The sequence below is a fragment of the Caenorhabditis briggsae genome, assembly GCF_000004555.2.
Source record: "Caenorhabditis briggsae complete genome, chrI, whole genome shotgun sequence".
Classification (NCBI taxonomy): Eukaryota; Metazoa; Nematoda; class Chromadorea; order Rhabditida; family Rhabditidae; genus Caenorhabditis; species Caenorhabditis briggsae.
This window is the reverse complement of record NC_013489.2, coordinates 15,091,178-15,110,500: the sequence shown is the minus strand read 5'-3', so window position 1 is coordinate 15,110,500 and position 19,323 is coordinate 15,091,178. Positions and strand designations below refer to the sequence as shown.

The 19,323-nt window shown below is 39.9% G+C and overlaps 3 protein-coding genes across 3 annotated transcripts; 2 read left to right on the top strand and 1 right to left on the bottom strand.

The window, feature by feature from the left end:
• Nucleotides 1-1,310: 1,310 nt before the first annotated feature.
• Nucleotides 1,311-13,097, top strand: CBG19792 (the record flags this gene model as incomplete). The annotated part of the gene is made up of 18 exons (XM_045241601.1): nt 1,311-1,393; nt 2,627-2,784; nt 2,830-3,033; nt 3,426-3,493; nt 3,538-3,660; nt 4,475-4,562; nt 5,576-5,980; nt 6,744-6,956; nt 7,583-7,737; nt 8,551-8,642; nt 8,807-9,271; nt 9,622-9,747; nt 10,143-10,309; nt 10,416-10,456; nt 10,666-10,761; nt 11,806-11,896; nt 12,074-12,262; nt 13,066-13,097. 18 exons carry the CDS (start codon nt 1,311-1,313, stop codon nt 13,095-13,097), a joined length of 2,796 nt encoding a protein of 931 aa, XP_045096856.1.
• Nucleotides 13,098-14,390: 1,293 nt separating this feature from the next.
• Nucleotides 14,391-19,278, top strand: CBG19790 (the record flags this gene model as incomplete). The annotated part of the gene is made up of 8 exons (XM_002640676.1): nt 14,391-15,150; nt 15,216-15,324; nt 15,970-16,088; nt 16,192-16,880; nt 16,926-17,826; nt 17,872-18,190; nt 18,242-18,547; nt 19,182-19,278. 8 exons carry the CDS (start codon nt 14,391-14,393, stop codon nt 19,276-19,278), a joined length of 3,300 nt encoding a protein of 1,099 aa, XP_002640722.1.
• CBG25431 lies at nt 15,204-15,251 on the bottom strand (the record flags this gene model as incomplete). The annotated part of the gene is made up of 1 exon (XM_045241600.1): nt 15,204-15,251. One exon carries the CDS (start codon nt 15,249-15,251, stop codon nt 15,204-15,206), a length of 48 nt encoding a protein of 15 aa, XP_045100263.1.
• Nucleotides 19,279-19,323: the final 45 nt, after the last annotated feature.

Genomic DNA, 19,323 nt, shown 5'->3' with positions numbered 1-19,323 from the left:
GTTCCTCCTTATCTATTTCTCTTTCTCTCTATCTCTCTCTCTCTCTCTCTCTCTCTCTCTCTCTCTCTCTCTCTCTCTATCTGTATGTGTTGTTTCCTTGTGTTCACCGCCCTTCATATACCCTCTTTACACTTTTTCTTGTTTTTTTTCCTTGATTCAAACTTTTTGACTCTAGTTCTTTTTTCCATCAATTATTTTTTTTGTTTCACAAAAAACGGTGCCAATTACTGCTAGTAGAAAATAAAAGGAATGTTTTATTTGAATTCCGAAAATTGGCGGGCCGTCTTGAGGGGGAAAAATGACACAAAACGGTGACAGTTAGGAGGGAGAGAAATGACCGCGCGCATAAAACGAAACAAAATGTTGAAAAAGAAAGAGGACATAAGATAGATGACACCGAAATTCCTGTGTATTTTTTTGGTCTTCCGCTAATTTTTTTTTTGAATTCCTGGCTTCTAGAAACTGTAGTTTAGAATTTTTTAATTATGAAAAAAATACATTTACTGATTATTAGTCATTAGACTCCATCAGCCTGTTTGCCGCGCCTCTGGCGCTTCAAATAGCTGACTGGTGCGCCTTCGGCGCAGATTTAACCTATTTTCGAAGATTCCAGTTTATTGGCTTCAAAAATGTATGTTTTGAAAAATTCCAAAATTTTCAATGTTATTTATTTTATGGAAAACGAAATCTCAAAGAAAATGGATCTCAAGATTTTCGCTACTTTTAGAAACTCAGATTTTTTTGTTGTCTAGTTTTTTTTTTCTGGAAGTTCTACAATTCCACAATTTCCAATTTATTGAGTTTGTAACCTTTTGAAGGAGAATTTTCTGGAAAGTTTGAAATTGGCGGCCTTCTGAAAACTTTTATTTTAAATGTGTCTGTCTTCTGATTCCCGTTCTTTCTATGTTTTCGAATAGCCACCTGTCCAGCATCTTTTTTTCACTTTTTACTTTTTTTTTGAATTTTCGGGATTACTGTACTTTTTCTGTTTTGGACACCTGTCGCAGATTTTCACAACTCAACGATCAACACTTTTTGAACAACACAGTTTCATTTTTTTGAAAATTTTTTTCCGGAATGGTTTTTAATTGAATTTTTCAGTTCAATTTTAAGGTTTCGCTTCGAGACCAATGGTAATTTTACACTGTAGTATTACGGTATTCGCATTTGAGCGCGCTTACAAGACGTTTCGAAATCATTTTCTTCTACTTTTCGCAGCTTGATCTAATTTTTGAGCCCTGAAAGTCTTTTTTTTCAATGTTCTAATCTGAAAGTCTTTTTTTTTCAATGTCTTTTTTTCCATGTTTGGAATGTACCTTCCCCCACGCAATGTTATAAAAGTTCCATCACATGTTTACCATTCGGCTCTTTTGCCGAAAAAGGAGAGAGATAAGTAGGTGACGAGTGATTGCGAATGACTAATTTGATTTGATTTGGTAACGAGTGAAAGTTTTTTCTATTCTCTCTCTATCCTATATTTGGAATCGAGGACGTTTGTATAGTTCTGTAATATGGAATTTTCCAAAAATTCCGAAAAATTCAGAAAAAAAATCATTTGTTGAGTGCTACTAATAACTTTTCATCATCATCAGCCTCTCTTCTACTACCCAGTTGCCCGCAGCTGCTCCTCATTTTTTTCGAGCGAGCGTCGTCCCCAATTCCTCCTTGTGTCGGCTCGTAAACCCCTTCGATTTTTACCTCTTGTTCCTCACTTCGTTTAGCTTCAAAAATCTTCTTTCCTATGGTTTTTGAGAGTAGAAAAACCTTCTTTCTCAATGTATCTAGTTTCAGTTTTTAGGTTCTCTTGTGACCAACCCAACGCCGATCGCCTTTGATCACTAATTGGTCAGGTAATGGCTTTTTGGAGATTCTTAGCGGAAAACATCTCATGGACTAGTAATTTTGAGTTATCGAGGTTTTAATTACTTTTTTCAAAATTGAAACTTTTTTGGCAAATTTGTTCGAAAAGCTGAAATTCGAAATGTTTGTGATTTTTTCCCCTTTATTTTAATAAAAAATAATAGGTTTTATGTTGATTTTATGGCTTTAAAGTGCATTTTCATCTGACAAATTGCCGATGTTCCACTTTTTCCCACGGAATTCGCTCAAAATCTCGAATTTTGACCCGAATAATCCACGAAAATGAAATTAAAAGTGGGCGGAGTTTCGAATTTGCAAACCTCCCGCACACTTTTTCTCGCATTTTTCTCACCACCCGCCAAGTTCCATTTTTTGAATTTCGCAACTTTTTGTCATGATTTCTGTTACTTTGTTGATCACAATCTATTATTTCAAAGAGGTATTTTAATAGAATTTTTTCTAAAAAACAGGAAATCCGCTTCGTTAGCGCTCAGCTGATTTCTCGGGCAATTTTCAATTTCGAAGGTTTCCGCTTTAGAGATGATTGGAAAAATGTTGGTGTGGAGGAATCTTCGTCATCGTTCCTCTCTTTAATGTATTCTTCTTCTTCTCCTTCTTCTCTTCTTCGTTATATTCGTTCCCCCGCAAATCGTCTTGTGAGAAATGAGATGACCCATACCCCTGTTTCTCCGAAGCCTAGTGTGTTTTTCTTTTGTTGTCATCATAATTTATTGATTCCTCTCCTAATCACTTGTCGTTTTTCCAGTGAATCACCCCTCTACAACTTCAACTTGGCGACGTCGTCTTCATCGACATCATCGTCGTTCGTCGGCAGCGAGTTCCGCTTCTTCTCGCCAAGTTCTCCGGGTATTCCACTCATTCCGGAAGACAAACCATCCTACTACGAGTCTATTTTTCTACCAGGTATCTTTCTGAACCCCTTTTTATTTCTAAATTTCCAATTTCCAGTCTCAAGTTCATGGACATATCCTCCCTCAACAACACCATCACCGCCAATGATTGTTGAAGAGGGCGTGGCCAAGAACGGGCGGCCGGTAACACCACGGAGCATTGCCAACTCGCTGGATTCGCTGTCAGAGTGTGCACAGCATCATAGCGACGTTGTGAACGCCAATTCCAACAGTGCTAACGGGGATCGCAGTAGAAGTTTAGGTTAGTCAAGGGGCGGAACTTTAGAATCGGCAAATGCCACGTGGCGATTCATCTCGAGCTAAATAAAAGGTGTGCAAAATTGCGCTTTGCTACTTGGGAGCTTTTCGAAACAGGGGCGGAGCCTAGAAACGACGATTTCTATATTTCAAATTGAACATTTTGCCACGTGGCAGTTCATCCTGAGCTAAATAAAGAGTGTGCAAAGTTTCGATTTTCTTTTGAGGGCGAAACCTATTTCTAATTAAAAGTTTTGCCACGTGGCAGTTCATAGCAGGTCAATAGAGAGTGTGCGAAACATTGGAAGCTTTGAAGCTTTTATAAATATTTGAAAAAAGGGGCGGAGCCTATTCAAAACGACGATTTTTATAATTTTTCAAAATTCTTTTTTCCAGGTGATCTCCTCTCGGCGACCAATCAAGACGGCACCGATGCGATGCGGAATGGAAGCTACGACACTTTGGTATCATTTTCTAATTAAAACTTCCTTCTAATTATATCTTCTAGGTCTCAAAAGGCGGAGGACTAACTGACAGTGGAATTGGTGCCGGCCTGATGATGGGCATGCGCGACGAAATGGAAATGGAGGACAACGACGTCTCGTTGTCGTCGCCGGACCGCATTCCGACTGTTCGTTTATTGTTTTTATGGGGAAGTTGGGCAAAGAATATCGCAGAATTAAACGGGAACTCAGACCAAAAATTTTTATTGCATTAAAATGATCGAAAAGTTGTCTATTTTCCCAATATTATAGCGAAAAAATTCGAAAAAAAAATCCGAAATCCCCGAAAAATACCGTTAAAGGTGGGGGGACATGAAAAAAATAATGTTCTCGAAATTTCGTTTAAATATGCCCCTCGAGGAGTTGAACTTGTGAAGGCGATGATTGAGGGTGCGGCGCCGCTACCGACTGAGCCACGCGGGCAAAGAGAAAGCGGACGCCCGATTGCATACATAAAGGCGAGGACGACAGCTGTACGCAGAGTGACATTAAGCGTTGTACACCGTCACGGTAGAATGCATACTCTAGCTACAAAAAAACTACGAAAAAAAAGTTGCTAGGAGGGACGAGGATTTGAATTCCCGCGCAGTGAGAAACCTAGGCCACGGCGCCTGATAGCATTATTTTCAAGTGGCCGACAGTGGTTTTTTACGTTTTTAACCTGCCGGACATGAAAACCGAAAAAATTCGGAAAAATTTCCATGTAAGAAAGGCGCTATGATGCCGTGGCCTAGGTTTCTTACTGCGCGGGAATTCAAATCCTATTTTTTTTCAACGCCGTTTTTCGGGGATTTAGGATTTTTTCTGAATTTTTCTGCAATAATATTAGGAAAATACATATTTCTTGAAACATTTTAAGGCAATAAAAATTTTTTTCAAAAAAAACCAATTTTCTATATTTTGAAAATTGAAAATCTCATTTTTTGAAGATTTTTCTTCCAGGACATCTCATCACCCGACTCATTCTCCTATCCTGCTGTCTCGTTCGCTTCGTATGATCCTGTGGTGGCCGGAAGTGTCTATTCGAATGGTGAGCTTTTTTTTATGAGCTTCATGAAAAGGGGCGGAGCCTAACCTCAATTTTCCTTTTGGTTTTAAAAAGAAGGTTCTCTAATGAAATGAAAAAAGGGGCGGAGCTTATTCCCATTAAATAATCGTCCGTTCGGAAAAATGAAATGTTTTATGAGCCAAAAATGAAATGTTTTATGAGCCAAAAATGAAATGTTTTATGAGCTAAAATGAAATGTTTTATGAGCCAATTTGATAGCTCAATACATTGAGAGTAATAAAAAGTGGGCGGAGCTTAATTTCTCAGGGTGTGCTCAGATTTTGGAATTTTATAGAGATATCTCCATCACGATGCGGAGAAGAGGTATTTTCAAAAAATATACTGTAAAACCTGTATTAGAATCCCCTCTAATAAAAGGGCCCACCGAGAGGGGCTTGGAAAAAGTGGCCAGAAAAATGGAAAGGCCCTCCGGAGCTACCTTGGAACAATAGATGGGCTAATAAAGGTTTTATGGTATATGGTCTAAGAGCCCTGATTCTAAACTTTCAGAAAGTGGGCGGAGCTAAGTTTTACAGTTTTTTCTTGTAACAAACTTCATAACCTTTTCCATGTTTCTATACCCACGGGGTTGGAACAGGGGACATGCATTCGAATTTTTCTCAGTGCTCTTGGGCGCGTTACGCCGCGCGACGCGGCTGAAATTTGTCTTGGAATTTGTAATTTTCAATTTTAAAAAAAGATGGCTTGGCACGGTGCCAAGTCCTTGAACTCGAGGTGTGCGCGGGCAATTCCGTGTATACCTAGAAGAACGCACATAATGCATTTCTTCACCCCTATTTTCCATATGAATGTGTGTGCATTGATGACGATGAAAAATGTATGTAAAGACATATTCTGTTCTGCATAAGGAGACTTTGTTGTGTAGAAGAAAGAAAAACAAGGAATCGGAGGCGACAATATAAAAAATTTTTTGATACCCCTATGAGTCATACCTCTCCTCTTTTGCCTTGTCAATAATCTCTGAATTGTTCCAGAGAACACAAACCCATTGGATTCTTCCTCTCCCAGTCGCGGTCACTCTTCAGACGATCGGAAGTACACAGAACTGCCAGCAATCAGTGAGGAATCGGAACACGAGCAATCCATTCATATTCCGTACAACTATCCCGTACAAACACCACCACCACACGCCTCCTCAGTCGGACCATTGCCATCGGCAGTGGATCGTCATCGAGAGGTTGTGGAGCACACATATCCGATGGTTCACTGCAAAAGTGCCCCATCGACGAATGCGTTCAACAACATTGAGCATCGGAGAGTGGTTAGTGATGATGTGACGGAGATTACACGATTGAAACGCAGTGAGGAAATGGAGAATATCGATAAGACGGGAAGAATTTCGGTGGGTAGAAGTTTTAAGGGTTTTAGAAGAAAAATGTGTAGAAAAATATGTAGATTCCTATAGAAACAACGAGAAAATTCAAGAAAAATTGCAAAATTTCGAAAAATCGGGTTTCAGGAAACTTCTGGGAGATTCTCGGATCTTTTTTGAATTTCCGCCAAAACTGGGAACTCTGAAAAATTAGCGATTTTTTAAAAGAAAGGTAATTTTTCTCCGATTTATTTCGAAATTTTTAGACCTTTTTAGATTTTTCAGCTATTTTCAAAAATTCTTCTTCGATTTCTCCGGTTCTTTTTGTCGGAAATTCGATGGAACGGTGTTCGCGAAGATTAATCTAGGTTACTGTAGAAAGTTAATTCCCTTCTCGTAGATTTTTTTTTGCAAACACAATCACGCCAAAATGCAGACAAAAACGATGTGAGCAAAAAAAACGAAAGGAAATTAGCTTCCTACAGTAATCTACAGTAATTTTACGAACACCGTTCCATCAAATTTCAGACAAAAAAACCAGGAAAATCGAAGAAAAAATATTTGAAAATAGCTGAAAAAGGTCTAGAAATTTTGCTTAAAATCGACGGGAAAATGCTATTTTGTTTCGAAAATTCGCAAAATTTCCGGAGTTCTCAGTTTCGGCGGGAATTCAAAAAAGTTTCCAGAACCTTCCAAAAGTTTCCAGAAATAGACGAAAACTGAGATTTTTCGCATTTTGATCCAATTTTTATACATATTTTTCTACACATTTTGATTTATTAATAATAATAAAAGACATAAAAAATATAACTTCTACAGTAACCAAAAAGATAATTTGCAGTTCGAAAAACGCTCCTCCTCGACACACAACTTGAAGAAACCGCGGTCCAAAAGCGCGATGATTGTGTTCCAAGGCGATCCAGAAGAGAATTCAAAAGACGAGGAGGACGTAGATGGATACTCCAAAGACAATGATATGCTGATTCTGGATAGGAGTGGTGTGGATCGATCGGCAAAGAATCCACTCCGGCATTATGATAATCGTGGGTTTTTTAAAGCTTCTAAAACCTTCTGAATCTAGAAAACAATTACAGTAAAACCTGTAATAGAAGGGCCCCCTAACTTTTAACTTTGAGAAATTTTATCTCGGTTCCTGTAAAAGATATCAGAAATGTGTCAACTGATAAAGTGCTTGTGATATTATGATAAATAATTTATCAGTTGATCACTTTTCGATATCTTTGTCAGGAACCGAGATAAATAGACTCAAAATTAAAAGTTAGAGGGCCTTTCTATTACAGGTGTTACGGTATTTACAATGCCTATGCATTCCTGAGAATGATTCCTCTGAGCTTTCGCTCCTGCTCTCCTTATTATTCCTTCCCTGTTCCTTGTATATTTGTGTTGGGTGGCCATGTACATATGCAACAAATTCCGCTTTCTTCTCTCTCTCTCTCTCCAGCTTAGATCATATGGGTTGTGTCTGTACAAAAGAAGAAGACGGAACACACATATACACATTTCTCTAGAGACAGACAGGTAGTATAGATTTCCTTATTGATACTTCCTAGACACCTATGTACATTTTTTGGAATTGTTTACTCGGGTTTTGGCTGTTTTGGGGATGAATATTCAGAATTCAACCAAATCAATTTCTTGAAATTTCCAGACTCCAACTTGCCCTCAATCTCTACCGAACCGCCACCAGTCCGGATACATCGAAAAGTGTCTGCAGCGTCTTCGTCGTCTAGAGTCTCGCCATATAAAGCCAGTGATCAGTCGTGGAAGGATAAGATGCCACCATTTGGAATGGTTGGTCATACGGTAGGTGTACAGTGATGTTTATAAGCGAAAACGGCAAATACAATACCTTTTTCCAGTTGATCTTCACCATTTTCAGAAGTCTAAAGCTCTGCTATCTAGGTTCTGATAATTTTGAAAATTCTGAAAGATGTAAAACCGACCAAGATTAAAAACTTTGAATTTACAGGTTTTTTTGAAAATCCCTAGTTTTTCAGCTATTTGGACCCTCTTTTCGGACCGTTTTCAGTACAAAAATGGGCCAAAAAGTGGTGTCGGGAAATAGCTCAAAAACTAGGGATTTTCAAAAAATTCTGTAAATTCAAAGTTTCCAATCTAGGTCTGTTTTAAATCCTCCAGAATTTTCAAAATGATCGGAATCTAGACAGCCAAGCTCTAAACTCATGAAAATGGCTGGCGAAATTCAACTGAAAGATAAATTTTTGTATATCATGAAACCTCTAATAGAAGGGCCCCACCTTGTCAAGTCTGAGCTCAATTATCTCGGCTCTTTTGCGAGATATCAAAAATGTGTCAATTGATAAATTAGTCATCACGATATCACCAATGTTTTATCAGTTGACAAATTTTTGATATCTTTCACATGAACCCAGCTAATTGAGCTCAAAAAATTTGACAGTTTGGATGGGCTTATATAAATGAAATGCGGGATTTTAGTTGGAAATGTTCAATGAAATGCACAAACTCTATTAAAAAGTTCAGATCGTATTCTAAAAAGGGCAAGTGAGTTTAGCAGATGTTGTAATGTGGATAGGCTGTTAGCTCTTTTTCTAAATTCCCCTATTTCAAATGACCCCCTAAAAGTGCATTTTCCAGATGTATTCCCCACAATCCCTCCCAACCAGAGACGCCATTCCACGCTCACCATTCGACGGATCCGGAACTGTTAGTGCCGGAGGATCTCAGAGGTATGCTTATCAGATAAGCCTTATCTTATTGCTAGAATTGCCATGTCATGTGAATGTCTTACTTTTTTCTGGTGGATGGTACTAAATTATCTATAGAATGCTTCAGTTTCTTTTATGAGTGTGCATTTTTCTTCTTTCTCCTTTGTTTTTCCCTGTGTTTTCAGACTGATTTCGTTGGAAGTGACAACTCCCGACGGAAGAGGCGACACGGAATCAACTGATAATTACTCCACACCACTACGTACTCGTACCTTTCACCATCATCACCACTATCACAGTATCCCATCACCACCGGCACTTCTTGCCACAAATGAAGTTAGCGAGGTGTTGATGCCACTATCTGAGATTTGTAATCAGAATCGTTTCTCCACCATTTCCTCGTCGACCAACACTGATTCGTCGCCGCCAAAATCCGCAACGCCGAACAGCTCGTTTGTTCGGAGGAGTCTTCGAAAGATAATGAAACGGAGTTCAGTGTCGGCGTCGACGCTAAATGTTGGAGTGGTGGATGATGGTGGAGGATTGAGGAATGGGTCGTTGAAACGGAGAGCTTCGAATGTGTCAACTGGATTTTTTGCATCCGCTCAAGCTCACTTGAAACCGAGGCCCAAGAGTTTGAAGAAGCAAAGGTTCGGTGGCGGTGTTGCATGTGGTTTATAAGAAATTTCCTATAAGTTTTGTCCATTGTCAAAAGTATTCTAGAAGCTATCTAAATTTAGAAAACAGTTCATATAGGAGCCCACCCAAACCATCAACTTTAAGCTCAATTATCTCGATTCCTGTTAAAGATACCAAAAGTTTGTTCACTGATAAAATTTTTATCATATATCATTATAACACCAATATTTTATCAGTTGACACAATTTTGGTATCTTCCACAGAATTCGAGATAATTGAGCTCAAAGACGACGGTTTGAATGAAATGCTATTATAGGAAATGAGGTATTTTCAAAATTTCTGATTTTCTGTTTTACTACAGTTGGATGTGCACGTCTATGTTGCTTGGTGGTATGGTCACAACTTCTTCTCCGTCGTCTTCTGGCGGAGAAGAGAGTGACGCATACTTTCCATCGGCTTCCTTGTCCTCGTTGTCACAGTCTTCGTCGTGAGTAACCGATGCTTGTGTGGTGTATTCTGTTGTGTGAAACCTCTACTAATAGTCTGAAATAAGGGTCTCAAAAGGGAACTTCAACACCTTGTGAACCCAGATTTTGGTGGAAATTTCAGGATAGATTAAGGGTGGCCTATCTAGAGACTTCGGAAAATTTCAGAATCCGCTCGCCAGTTTCATCCGAGTTATACGCGATTTTTGATACAGAAACTGATAAAACTCGGCTGAAACTGGCGAGTGAACTCTGAAATTTTCAGATGCGTCTAGTTAAGTTGTTCTCAACCTATCCCGAGACTTCCATCAATATCTGGACTTCCCAGGTGTTGAAGTTTCCTTGTCAGCCTAACTTGAAGCTTGAAACTCATTCAAATTATTCAAAATTTGTTCAGAATCGCCAAGAGCAACAAGAAAGAGAAGACTGGCTCGGATACGTTCACATTTGGAAATTTGTTCCGGAAGAAGGTAAGCCCCTGTCCATTCACAGTACCGGTCAATAAGATGTACAAAAACATGATTTTCAGTCGATTTTCGGCCATTTTTAGGAGTCTAGAGCTCGGCTGTGAAGCTGCTTATCACTTTGAAAATTCTGGAAGATCTAAAACAGACTTGGATTGAAAACTTTCAACATTCAAAGAATAAATTCCTAGAGAATCGGCGAATAGCTGAAAAACTAGAAACTTTCAAAAAATTCTATGAAAGCAAAGTTCTCAATCCAGGTCTGTTTTAGATCTTCCAAAATTTTCAAAGCGAACGGAAACTTGACAGCCGAGCTCCAGACTCCTGAAAATGCCGAAAATCAACTAAAAATCATGTTTTTGTATATCTTATTGACCGGTACTGTTAATATATCTGAAATGACTCATTTCTCGTCTCAATGAATCATTGGAATAATAACAAAAACAATTTTTCCAGCCAACTGCCAGTCGTCCAAATCTAGCTGACATCATATCGGATCTCGATCAGAGATCCACAAGGGGTGGCGGATCGCTTTCGGTTGGAGCCACAAATGTTAGTATTACTAGTTTTCAGTTCTCGAATAATTCTAGGTTTTGGTTTTTTTCTCGTCGCCACCGCTGCCTCGCTGCTGCTTGCCAAAACCAAAACATTATTTTCTCTCGTTTTTTGTCTCATAGCTATAGCTGAACAAAACGTTTAGGATTTTTAATCGAAAAATAGATAGATAGGTCTTATGATTTTGGGATTTTGGGTGGGAAATCGGAAACAGAATCTCTCTCATTTTTCTTCCCCAATGCCCTCTAGAGTATTCGAATTCCGGGTAACGGTTTTGTTCTCTCTTATTAAATTGTGTCTAGATTTCTAGTTAATTGATACAGATCAAAATAATCCCAGCTGGAGAATTGTCTGGGTTTTTTGTGGAGTATTTAAGTCATGGGCGCGATATTAGAAAGAAAAGAAAGCTGAAAATTCTGCGCTCAAGGTTTTTTTGGATCAAGGCGAGTAAAAACCATTTTCTGAAGAAGTTATTTTTGGTACAGTAGGTACAGTATCATTTTTATATACCGTAAAACCTGTAATAGAAGGGTCCCCTAATGTTCAACTTTGAGCCAATTTATCTCGGTTCCTGATGAAGATATAAAAAATTTGTCAGCTGATAAATTGTTTATCATAATGTCCTATACATTTGATCAGTTGACACATTTTTGATATCTCTTATAGGGGCTGAGATAATTGAGTTCAAACTTGACCGTGTGGGGCCTTTCTATTACAGTTTTACGATACTTTAAAAATTTAAGATGTGGCTGATATTATGATAAGCAACCTATCAGTTGACCGCTTTTTGATATCTTTAACAGGAATGGAGATATATGAGCTCAAAGGTGATGGCTTGGGTGGCGTTCTATTACAGTGTATACGGTAAATGAGTTTTTCATCGGGGACCCTAGAAGATATGTCTCTGATATCTAGGTGCTCCAAAATCACATCTAATCCTCCCCAAGTTATTCCTGATCATCCTCTCGGTACAAACGTTCTAGACACCAGACTAAGCCATCGCTACAAAATCCCTTATCTAACATTTCTTTTTCTTTCCAGCGACGCAGTACATCTGCTACAATTCTTCCGATGAGTGGAGGAGGTGGACCCAACGACCCGACGACTCCATTCGACTCTTCGTCTTTGGACGGTAGGCTCTTCATTATATTCTGAAATATTTTCTTCAACGAAAGAACGAAAACTGATTCTGAATCACCGTTTTATGACGGTGGTGTTGCCTCTTCTCTATTATTCGTGACGCCGCTGTTTGTTTCATTCTCTGCTTCCTTCTCAATCAAGAAAGTCCCTCGAGAATCGGTTTGTCTAGGCAACATGAGCTCGTTATCAGCAGCGGCTCTAGTTGCTCGTCGAGCCCGTAGAAAGTTCTCAACAGCGGACGTTGGTGGAGAGATGGAGAGCAGTAGCAGTGGAAACAACAGTAGTCCCTTCTCGACAGTCTATCAAAACATATTCGCACAGCATCTGACTATTTGTACGACGAGAGATCGGCGAGCTAGTAAGTTTTGTTTGGAAGGAGGGGGGAGGGGTTGGAAATAGAAAAGTTTGGAAATTCAAAAGTCTGTGGACATCTGGACAAACTCCCTAGATCAAGGCTAGGATGGGTAGGATATGGCGGCCTAGCGGCTCTAGAAGTTTCTGGGTGAATGAGCTTATTTCTGGAAGAACGGTCAGTTGGGTCCACGGCTACCAACCCACTGCCTGGGTAGCGGCCGACCGCGGCCCTGTTCTCAACCTTGATCTTTTTGAAATTCGAAGATGATTGGACATCTGGACAAACCCAAAAATTCTGGACTTGTTCATCTAACCCACTATATTGAACCCTCTGTGAGAGAATTCCATTCTTGGTATGTCGGACAAGACTACGGTAGTCTGTCCCTCCAAGATTTGTGACTCTTATACCTAGTCTACAGCTTTATTTGATATTAGCTCAAAAATGACACATCTATTCGAAACGCCTAATTTATGTACCAAGCGGTACCTTGGTGTTTGTTGCCACTGAGCAAGTCGAGTCACATGTCTTTAAACATGTAATTTAACTTCTCTCATCAATGGTCACTAACGATGTCATTTCCTCTTAAAAAGGACTCGCAAACTTTTTGAGAAACGAAATTCTCTTGCTCATTCACTTCACTCCTCACACACAACCAGTTGCCACTTGACACCTAGAGCTCTTGAAAAGTAAAGAGAGATAGAGTAGTGATAAGAGAGCTAAAGATGACTGTTCGTTTTGTGTTTGGGCTCTCTCGATTTAGGATTTCATCATAATAGTCGGCAGTATATGAACAACTAGTGTTCCAGCAGCTGTGAAACATGTGTATAGTATACCATGAACTGACCCCGACGATCCTATTTGAGAAAGAGAGAGAGCTCCTTTTTATTTGAACATTGACTCATGTCTTCTTCTTCTTCTTCCCCTACTACTTCTCTTTTTAGGAAGCGGGGCGCAGGCACTGGTTTTGAAACTACAAATGTCACACTTCATTCCATATATACTCTCCCTTCCCGTCGCTTTTTTTCTTCTTGATATTAGTGAAGTGAGAGATAGAGAGACCAAAATGCAAATTCGCACTCCAATAGAACCTTCAGGGGGCGAAAAAAAAACAAAACATCATTGAGTATGCTAAGCTGCTTCACAACTCATGACATTTCGGTTAAATTTTGTTCAAAGGGAGAGAATGAGAATAGTTCATTTATAGTGAGGAGCGACGACTTTTTTAGCATTAGAACCATATGTTTTTCTACAGTAATCCCTGGTATATTTGAAACTGGAAAGTGTAAGCTTAGGATTACTGTAGCTTGACAATATAGGTCATCAATACTAATAGTACGTCCTACCTAGATCCCATATCAATTACAGTACCTGTCAGTAAGATAAAGAAAAGCGTGTTTGTCAGTTGATTTTTGGCATTTTCAGAAGCTTGGAGTTTCGGATGCCAAGCTCACAATCGTTTTGAAAATTCTGGATGTTATAGAACAGACCTAGATTGAAAACTTTGCATTCACAGAATTTTTTGGAAATTTCTAGATTTTCAGCTATCTGCCGATTTCTGAAAGACATCCCTTTTAGCCGGTTTTTGTACTGAAAACGAGCCAAAAGGGGGTGTCTTTCTGAAATCGGCAAATAGCTGGAAAACTAGGAATTCTCGAAAAATTCTCCGAATGCGAAGTTTTCGATCTATGTCTGTTTTATATCCTCCAAAATTTGGAAAGTTATCGGAAACTTTACAGACGAGCTCAAGGCTTCTGAAAAACAGGACCGAAAATCGACCTATACTGTATATTTGAAACCTGGAAAGTGTAGACCTAGGATTACTGTAACTTGACAATTTAGCAGTCACCTAGATCCTACATAATCATCACAGCACAAACTGTGTTCCCGGTTCCTGTAGTAAATTTTAGTTCCTCTTGTTTCCTTCTTCTTCTTCTTCTTCTTCTAATTCTTCTTCAAGTTTGTCTCCCACGGGAATCTCGTTGTTTTCTTTCAGACAACATATTCCCTCTGTCTTCTTTTTCTAAAGACGGTGATTATGTGCTGAAATTGTTGTTTTCATCTGTGTCTTCTCCTCCTGTTCAAAATACCGACACCCAACTTGATCGATTAAAAAAAAGAAGGAAGCGACGAAATGGGTCTGAACGAGAAGTGGACACGGATCGTGGAGAGACGAGGACGACGCCAGAGTTCAGGCACCGCCAGTTCTAATACTCTTCCGACGAATACATCGAGCCAATCGATTTGTTGCGACGACACGGGAGAAGAGAAAACGAATTCAAATTCAAATTCGTCGACGACGATTCTGAATAATTCCAACTCGACTACTATTACTACTAGAAGAGTGTCATTCCCTAACGTTTCACCGAAACCTGGTGCCACAGCAGTTATGAAAAGTGATGCTGAATCCGACACGATCTCCTTGTCACCCAGAAGCTTTGGTAGTGGTCGAACCAACGACTTCTCGTCGTGGTTCAGCCGAAAACTGAATGGGATTCTGAACGATAAGGTGGCATCCACTGAAAGCAGTAACAGTGTAGTCTCAATACTCACTCGAACTCTTTCCAAAGCCACTGCTGGGTATAGAAAAAAGAAAAGGGAGTGTTCACTGACGATTAGCTCTTTTGAGTCATTCGCAGGATGTGAAGTTTCCAAACAAAAGAGTTGGTTTCACTCGGAATCCCAACTTCTTGACTTGTTCATTCCGGAGACTAGCTATCATGCGGAATGTCGAGCGATCGCTGATAAATATGGACTTATTGTGGATGATGACGAAATGTTGGCGAGAATCGTAGAGGGAGGATTGGATTCTCCGATTATGTTCGAGCAGAAGACAGTGGTGGAGACAGTTCGAGAAGCTCCCATCGCTTTCATTGATGCTGATTTTAATGAGGGCATGTATTACAATTAAAAAATAATACTTCAGCGATTCCATGATTCCTAATTTTCAAAATTTCAGGCCTCCCGGATCACATCTCACGAATGGTGTCACCATCGGAAAACAGCCATGGATCATCGTCGAATGTCAATGGAGCATCCAGCCCAATGAACAATTTGTACACCCAATTGTAAGTTTATGATAATATTCAGATATCGAGCTATTGAGAAAATGAGCTATTAAGAAATTGAGATAGTAAGAAATGAAGCTTTTAAGGAATTCAGAAATCGAGATACTGAGAAATTGAGTTATCAAGAAATTTAGAAATTAAGATGTTTAGCTATCAGAAATTGAGCTATTAAGAAATTGAGGTATTAAAAAATTGAGCTGTTAAGAAATTAAGCTATTGAGGAATTAAGAAATTGAGTTAACTGATGTACTGAGAAATTGAGATATCGAGATACTAAGAAATCGGGATATTAAGATATTGAGATATTAGGGAATTAAGATATTCAGAAATTCAGATTTTAAGAAATCGAGTTATTAAGAAGTTGAGTTATTGAGAAATTCAGAAACTCTGAAAATAAGATACTAAGAAATTGAGTTATTAAGAAACTCAGAAATCGAGCTATTAAGGAATTAAGAAATTGAGCTATTGATAAATTGGGTTATTAAAAAATGAAGGTATTGAGATACTAAGAAACTGAACTGTTGAGAAATTGAGCTATTAAGAAATTGAGATGCTAAGAAATCGAGCTGTTGAGAAATAGAGTTACTACGAAATTCAGAAATTTAGAAATCAAAAAATAACATTTTTCAAAATTATATTTTCCAGGGATCGCCTCTATGGGAAGTATGACTTGTTCGGTGCGGAGGAGTATCAGTCGTGGCACGAGAAGTATCGGCATAACACGCTGTCGACAAAGCAGGTCAAGAAGCAGGACGCCATTTTTGGTGAGTTAGAATTCTAGAAAGACGGCCTAGGAACCATAGACAGTTGTCTTGAAATTCTTAAACTCTGAGGTGGCCAGACTCAAAATAATTGATATATTTCCAGAACTCTACCTGATGGAGAAGCGTCACTGCGCCAACATCGCCTTCCTGCTTCAAGGCTATCGTCGTCGAATGCTGGAGGAGAATATAATAAGCAAGCAAGACATGGATGTACTCATTCCAGACGTACTCGAACCCTTGCTCATCTTCCATCTCAACGTGCTCGAACGCATCACCGCTCGGATTCAGGAGAACTACGAAGTCGGCACTATATCTGACATAATCAGTGAGGAGTTGGCCATCGATGGTGGACAACATACGAAACTTTGTTGTGATGCCTACACTGATTTTGGAGTTGCCAAGGAGCGATCTGATGTTCTCTACCATCATCTGATGAATAAGAACGCCAAGTTTGCGGAGTTTTTCAAGAGAACCTACAGTGAGGAGCCATTCTACAAGCACTACGATTTCCGTCCACTGATCACCAAGATAATTGGTCGTGCTACAAAATACTCGTTGCTTCTGGAGACAATACTCAAGAACGAGCAACCCTTCAGTGAGCATCACGATCTGACAAAGACTGCGTTGGAGACTGCCCGTAGATTCGCGCATAAGATCGACGAGAATCTCTCAATGGCACATATGTCAATGAAATGGGAGGAGATCAAAATTCAGATTGATCCATCGTCATCAACAAATCTCTACGTAACGGATCCATCTGTACCAAACGCAGCGATTCGTTATAACTTTGATGTAAGTTATTTCAAAGCTTTTATATATGGACCTTTTATATTACAGCTGGAATCTCTCAACTCTGCTGCCAATCGGAGACTGGTTCACCTTGGCGAGGCCCTCATCAAGGCTCCCAATCAGCCTGGGTCCAGTGGAGGAACGCATTCCTCATCGTCATCTGGAAAGCAAACCGACAAGAAGGACCAATGCTACATAGTACTTTTCGACGATATTATAGTCATCTTGATTCGCAAAACCAACCGTCAGTTGATCTTTATGCCTGATCAAGGAGCAATGCCAGTTCAATCATTGCTCATCCGAACAGCAGCACGTGGTCACTCGATCATGCTTATCTCGGGTGCCAAGCCAGTTCTCTTCGAGATATCTTTCAATACATCGACAGATCGGAAGAAATGGGTTGCTCATCTGGAGGCTGCACCGAAGAATGTGCCATTGGAAGGTATAAGAATCACAACTGGGGATGCGGATGGTGTACTTCGGGATCGCGTGGCTGCTCAGCAGGAATTGGAGGACAAGTGGTTGAAGAAGCTTGAGGAGTTGTTTGATTCAAGACTACCAGAAGAAGAGGCACTAGCTAGATACCTTGAATCTCGCTTGACCTTTTTTGATGATGTCCGGGAGCATGTCTCAAAACTTCCATTCAAAAGTCGATCGGATATTTCGAATCGCATTCGAGAGGCAGTTAAGGCTAGATTCCGGGAGTTGAGACGCGTCAGAGTGATCCCGTTGAATAGATTGGTTGAACGAATGAGCGAGTCACGAGATGCTGATCTCTGGTCGTACTTTGATGAGAAAGCTGATGCTTCCGATGTTCTCGAGAAGTCCAGCGATCTTTCAGAAGACTCGGATTCCGGAGACTCTGCTGTTGCAAGAACGAAGCCACGTAGAATTCAGACGTTCCACGGAACCTCTCAACCTCAAGGATCCAATGGTGTCAGTGAGTCGAGTGAGTTTCCCAGGACTTTCAGACCTTTATACTTTTGTAATTTAGAAAACAACGGAATCCGCCGTCACACTACAGTACCCCGCATGAACAGCGACGGAGGATCACAGCCAGCCACATCGTCTTCAGCCACTGATCGTGCTCCTATTGATGAGGTCGATCTGGATGAAGATGATGCGTCAACAGCACAGACGTCATCTGCCAGAGGAGGTCTGGATACGGAGAATGATCGTAAGACGTATGGAGCCATGATCGCGGACCTTCCAATCCGACAAACGATGCGAGCACGCAGAGCATCGACGAAACTGATAAAGGAGGTCATAGCGTTGAGAAGGGAGAATCATTTGTTGAGGAATGATAATGCTTTGTAAGTGTTCTAAGCCTTAAATCTAAGATTCTGAAACTTCTAATTTTCCAGAACAAAATCCCGTTGCGCTCTTCTCGAACGCGTTCGTGGTGGCGGCGCAATGATGTCATCCACGGCTACCGCTGTCGACGAATCCATGGAAATGCTTCGTCGTAAGGAGAAGGAGATCCGTGAGATGCAACGAGTGATGCAAGCCGAACGTGAGGAGCTCAACGAGAAGCAAGCGTCTGTAGATGCTCAGGAGCAAGAGGTTCATGTCAAGTGGGCGGCAATGCAAGTGCGCTCCAGCGAACAAATTCCAATGCACACACGATCGTCTTCGTCGCACTCGCAAGTGTCATCGCCGACTTATAAATCGTAAGTGAATATGAAAATTTGGACTTGGTTTGGAGAATTTTAGACTTTTGAAAAATCAAAAAAGAGTAACAGATTGATTTAGGAATATCGAAGCGGATGTCACATATGTGGTATGTTATATATGTACTAGTACTAAAAATATGATGCAAAAATCGTCGTCGTCAATTCTAACCATGAAAAATCTAAAATCTTTATGTTAGATTTTAAATAATTAACAAAAAAGTCCGTCTCGTTCAGTTGGCGCTTTTTTCAGTTCCAGGACTAATACTTCTTGGTGAAACGTCTAGATTTTACTCATTTATATTACTATGGTCTAATTTCAAACTTGCCGCTGAAAATGGGCGGAGCTTAGATCCGAAAGCAAATTCCCTTCAAAAGCGCATTTTCGCCATTATTTTCTGTCCTATTTTCCTAGATTTTCAATGAATTTCATAGTTTTTTTCCTACTTTTTTTAAAACAAAAATCCGAAAAATCGCAAAAAAATTTACCAGAAAATAGTCTAAAAAATACATGAGCCTTCAAGGGTTTCGCTTCCGGACCTAAGCTCCGCCCATCTTAAGACGCAACGAGCATTGAAATCAGACCAGAGTTATAGAAGCCTTATTTCATTTAAAAAAAAAAAAACCATTCCAGACCCCAACAACAACTTCCACCAACTCAAAACGGTGAATGGTCTCCAGTTCTGGCAAGTTTGGCAACCAAAACCGAGACGAAAAAGTTGAAGAAGTAGTTGCCTCTTCATCATTTCTAAATACACATTTTCTCGCTTTCCCTT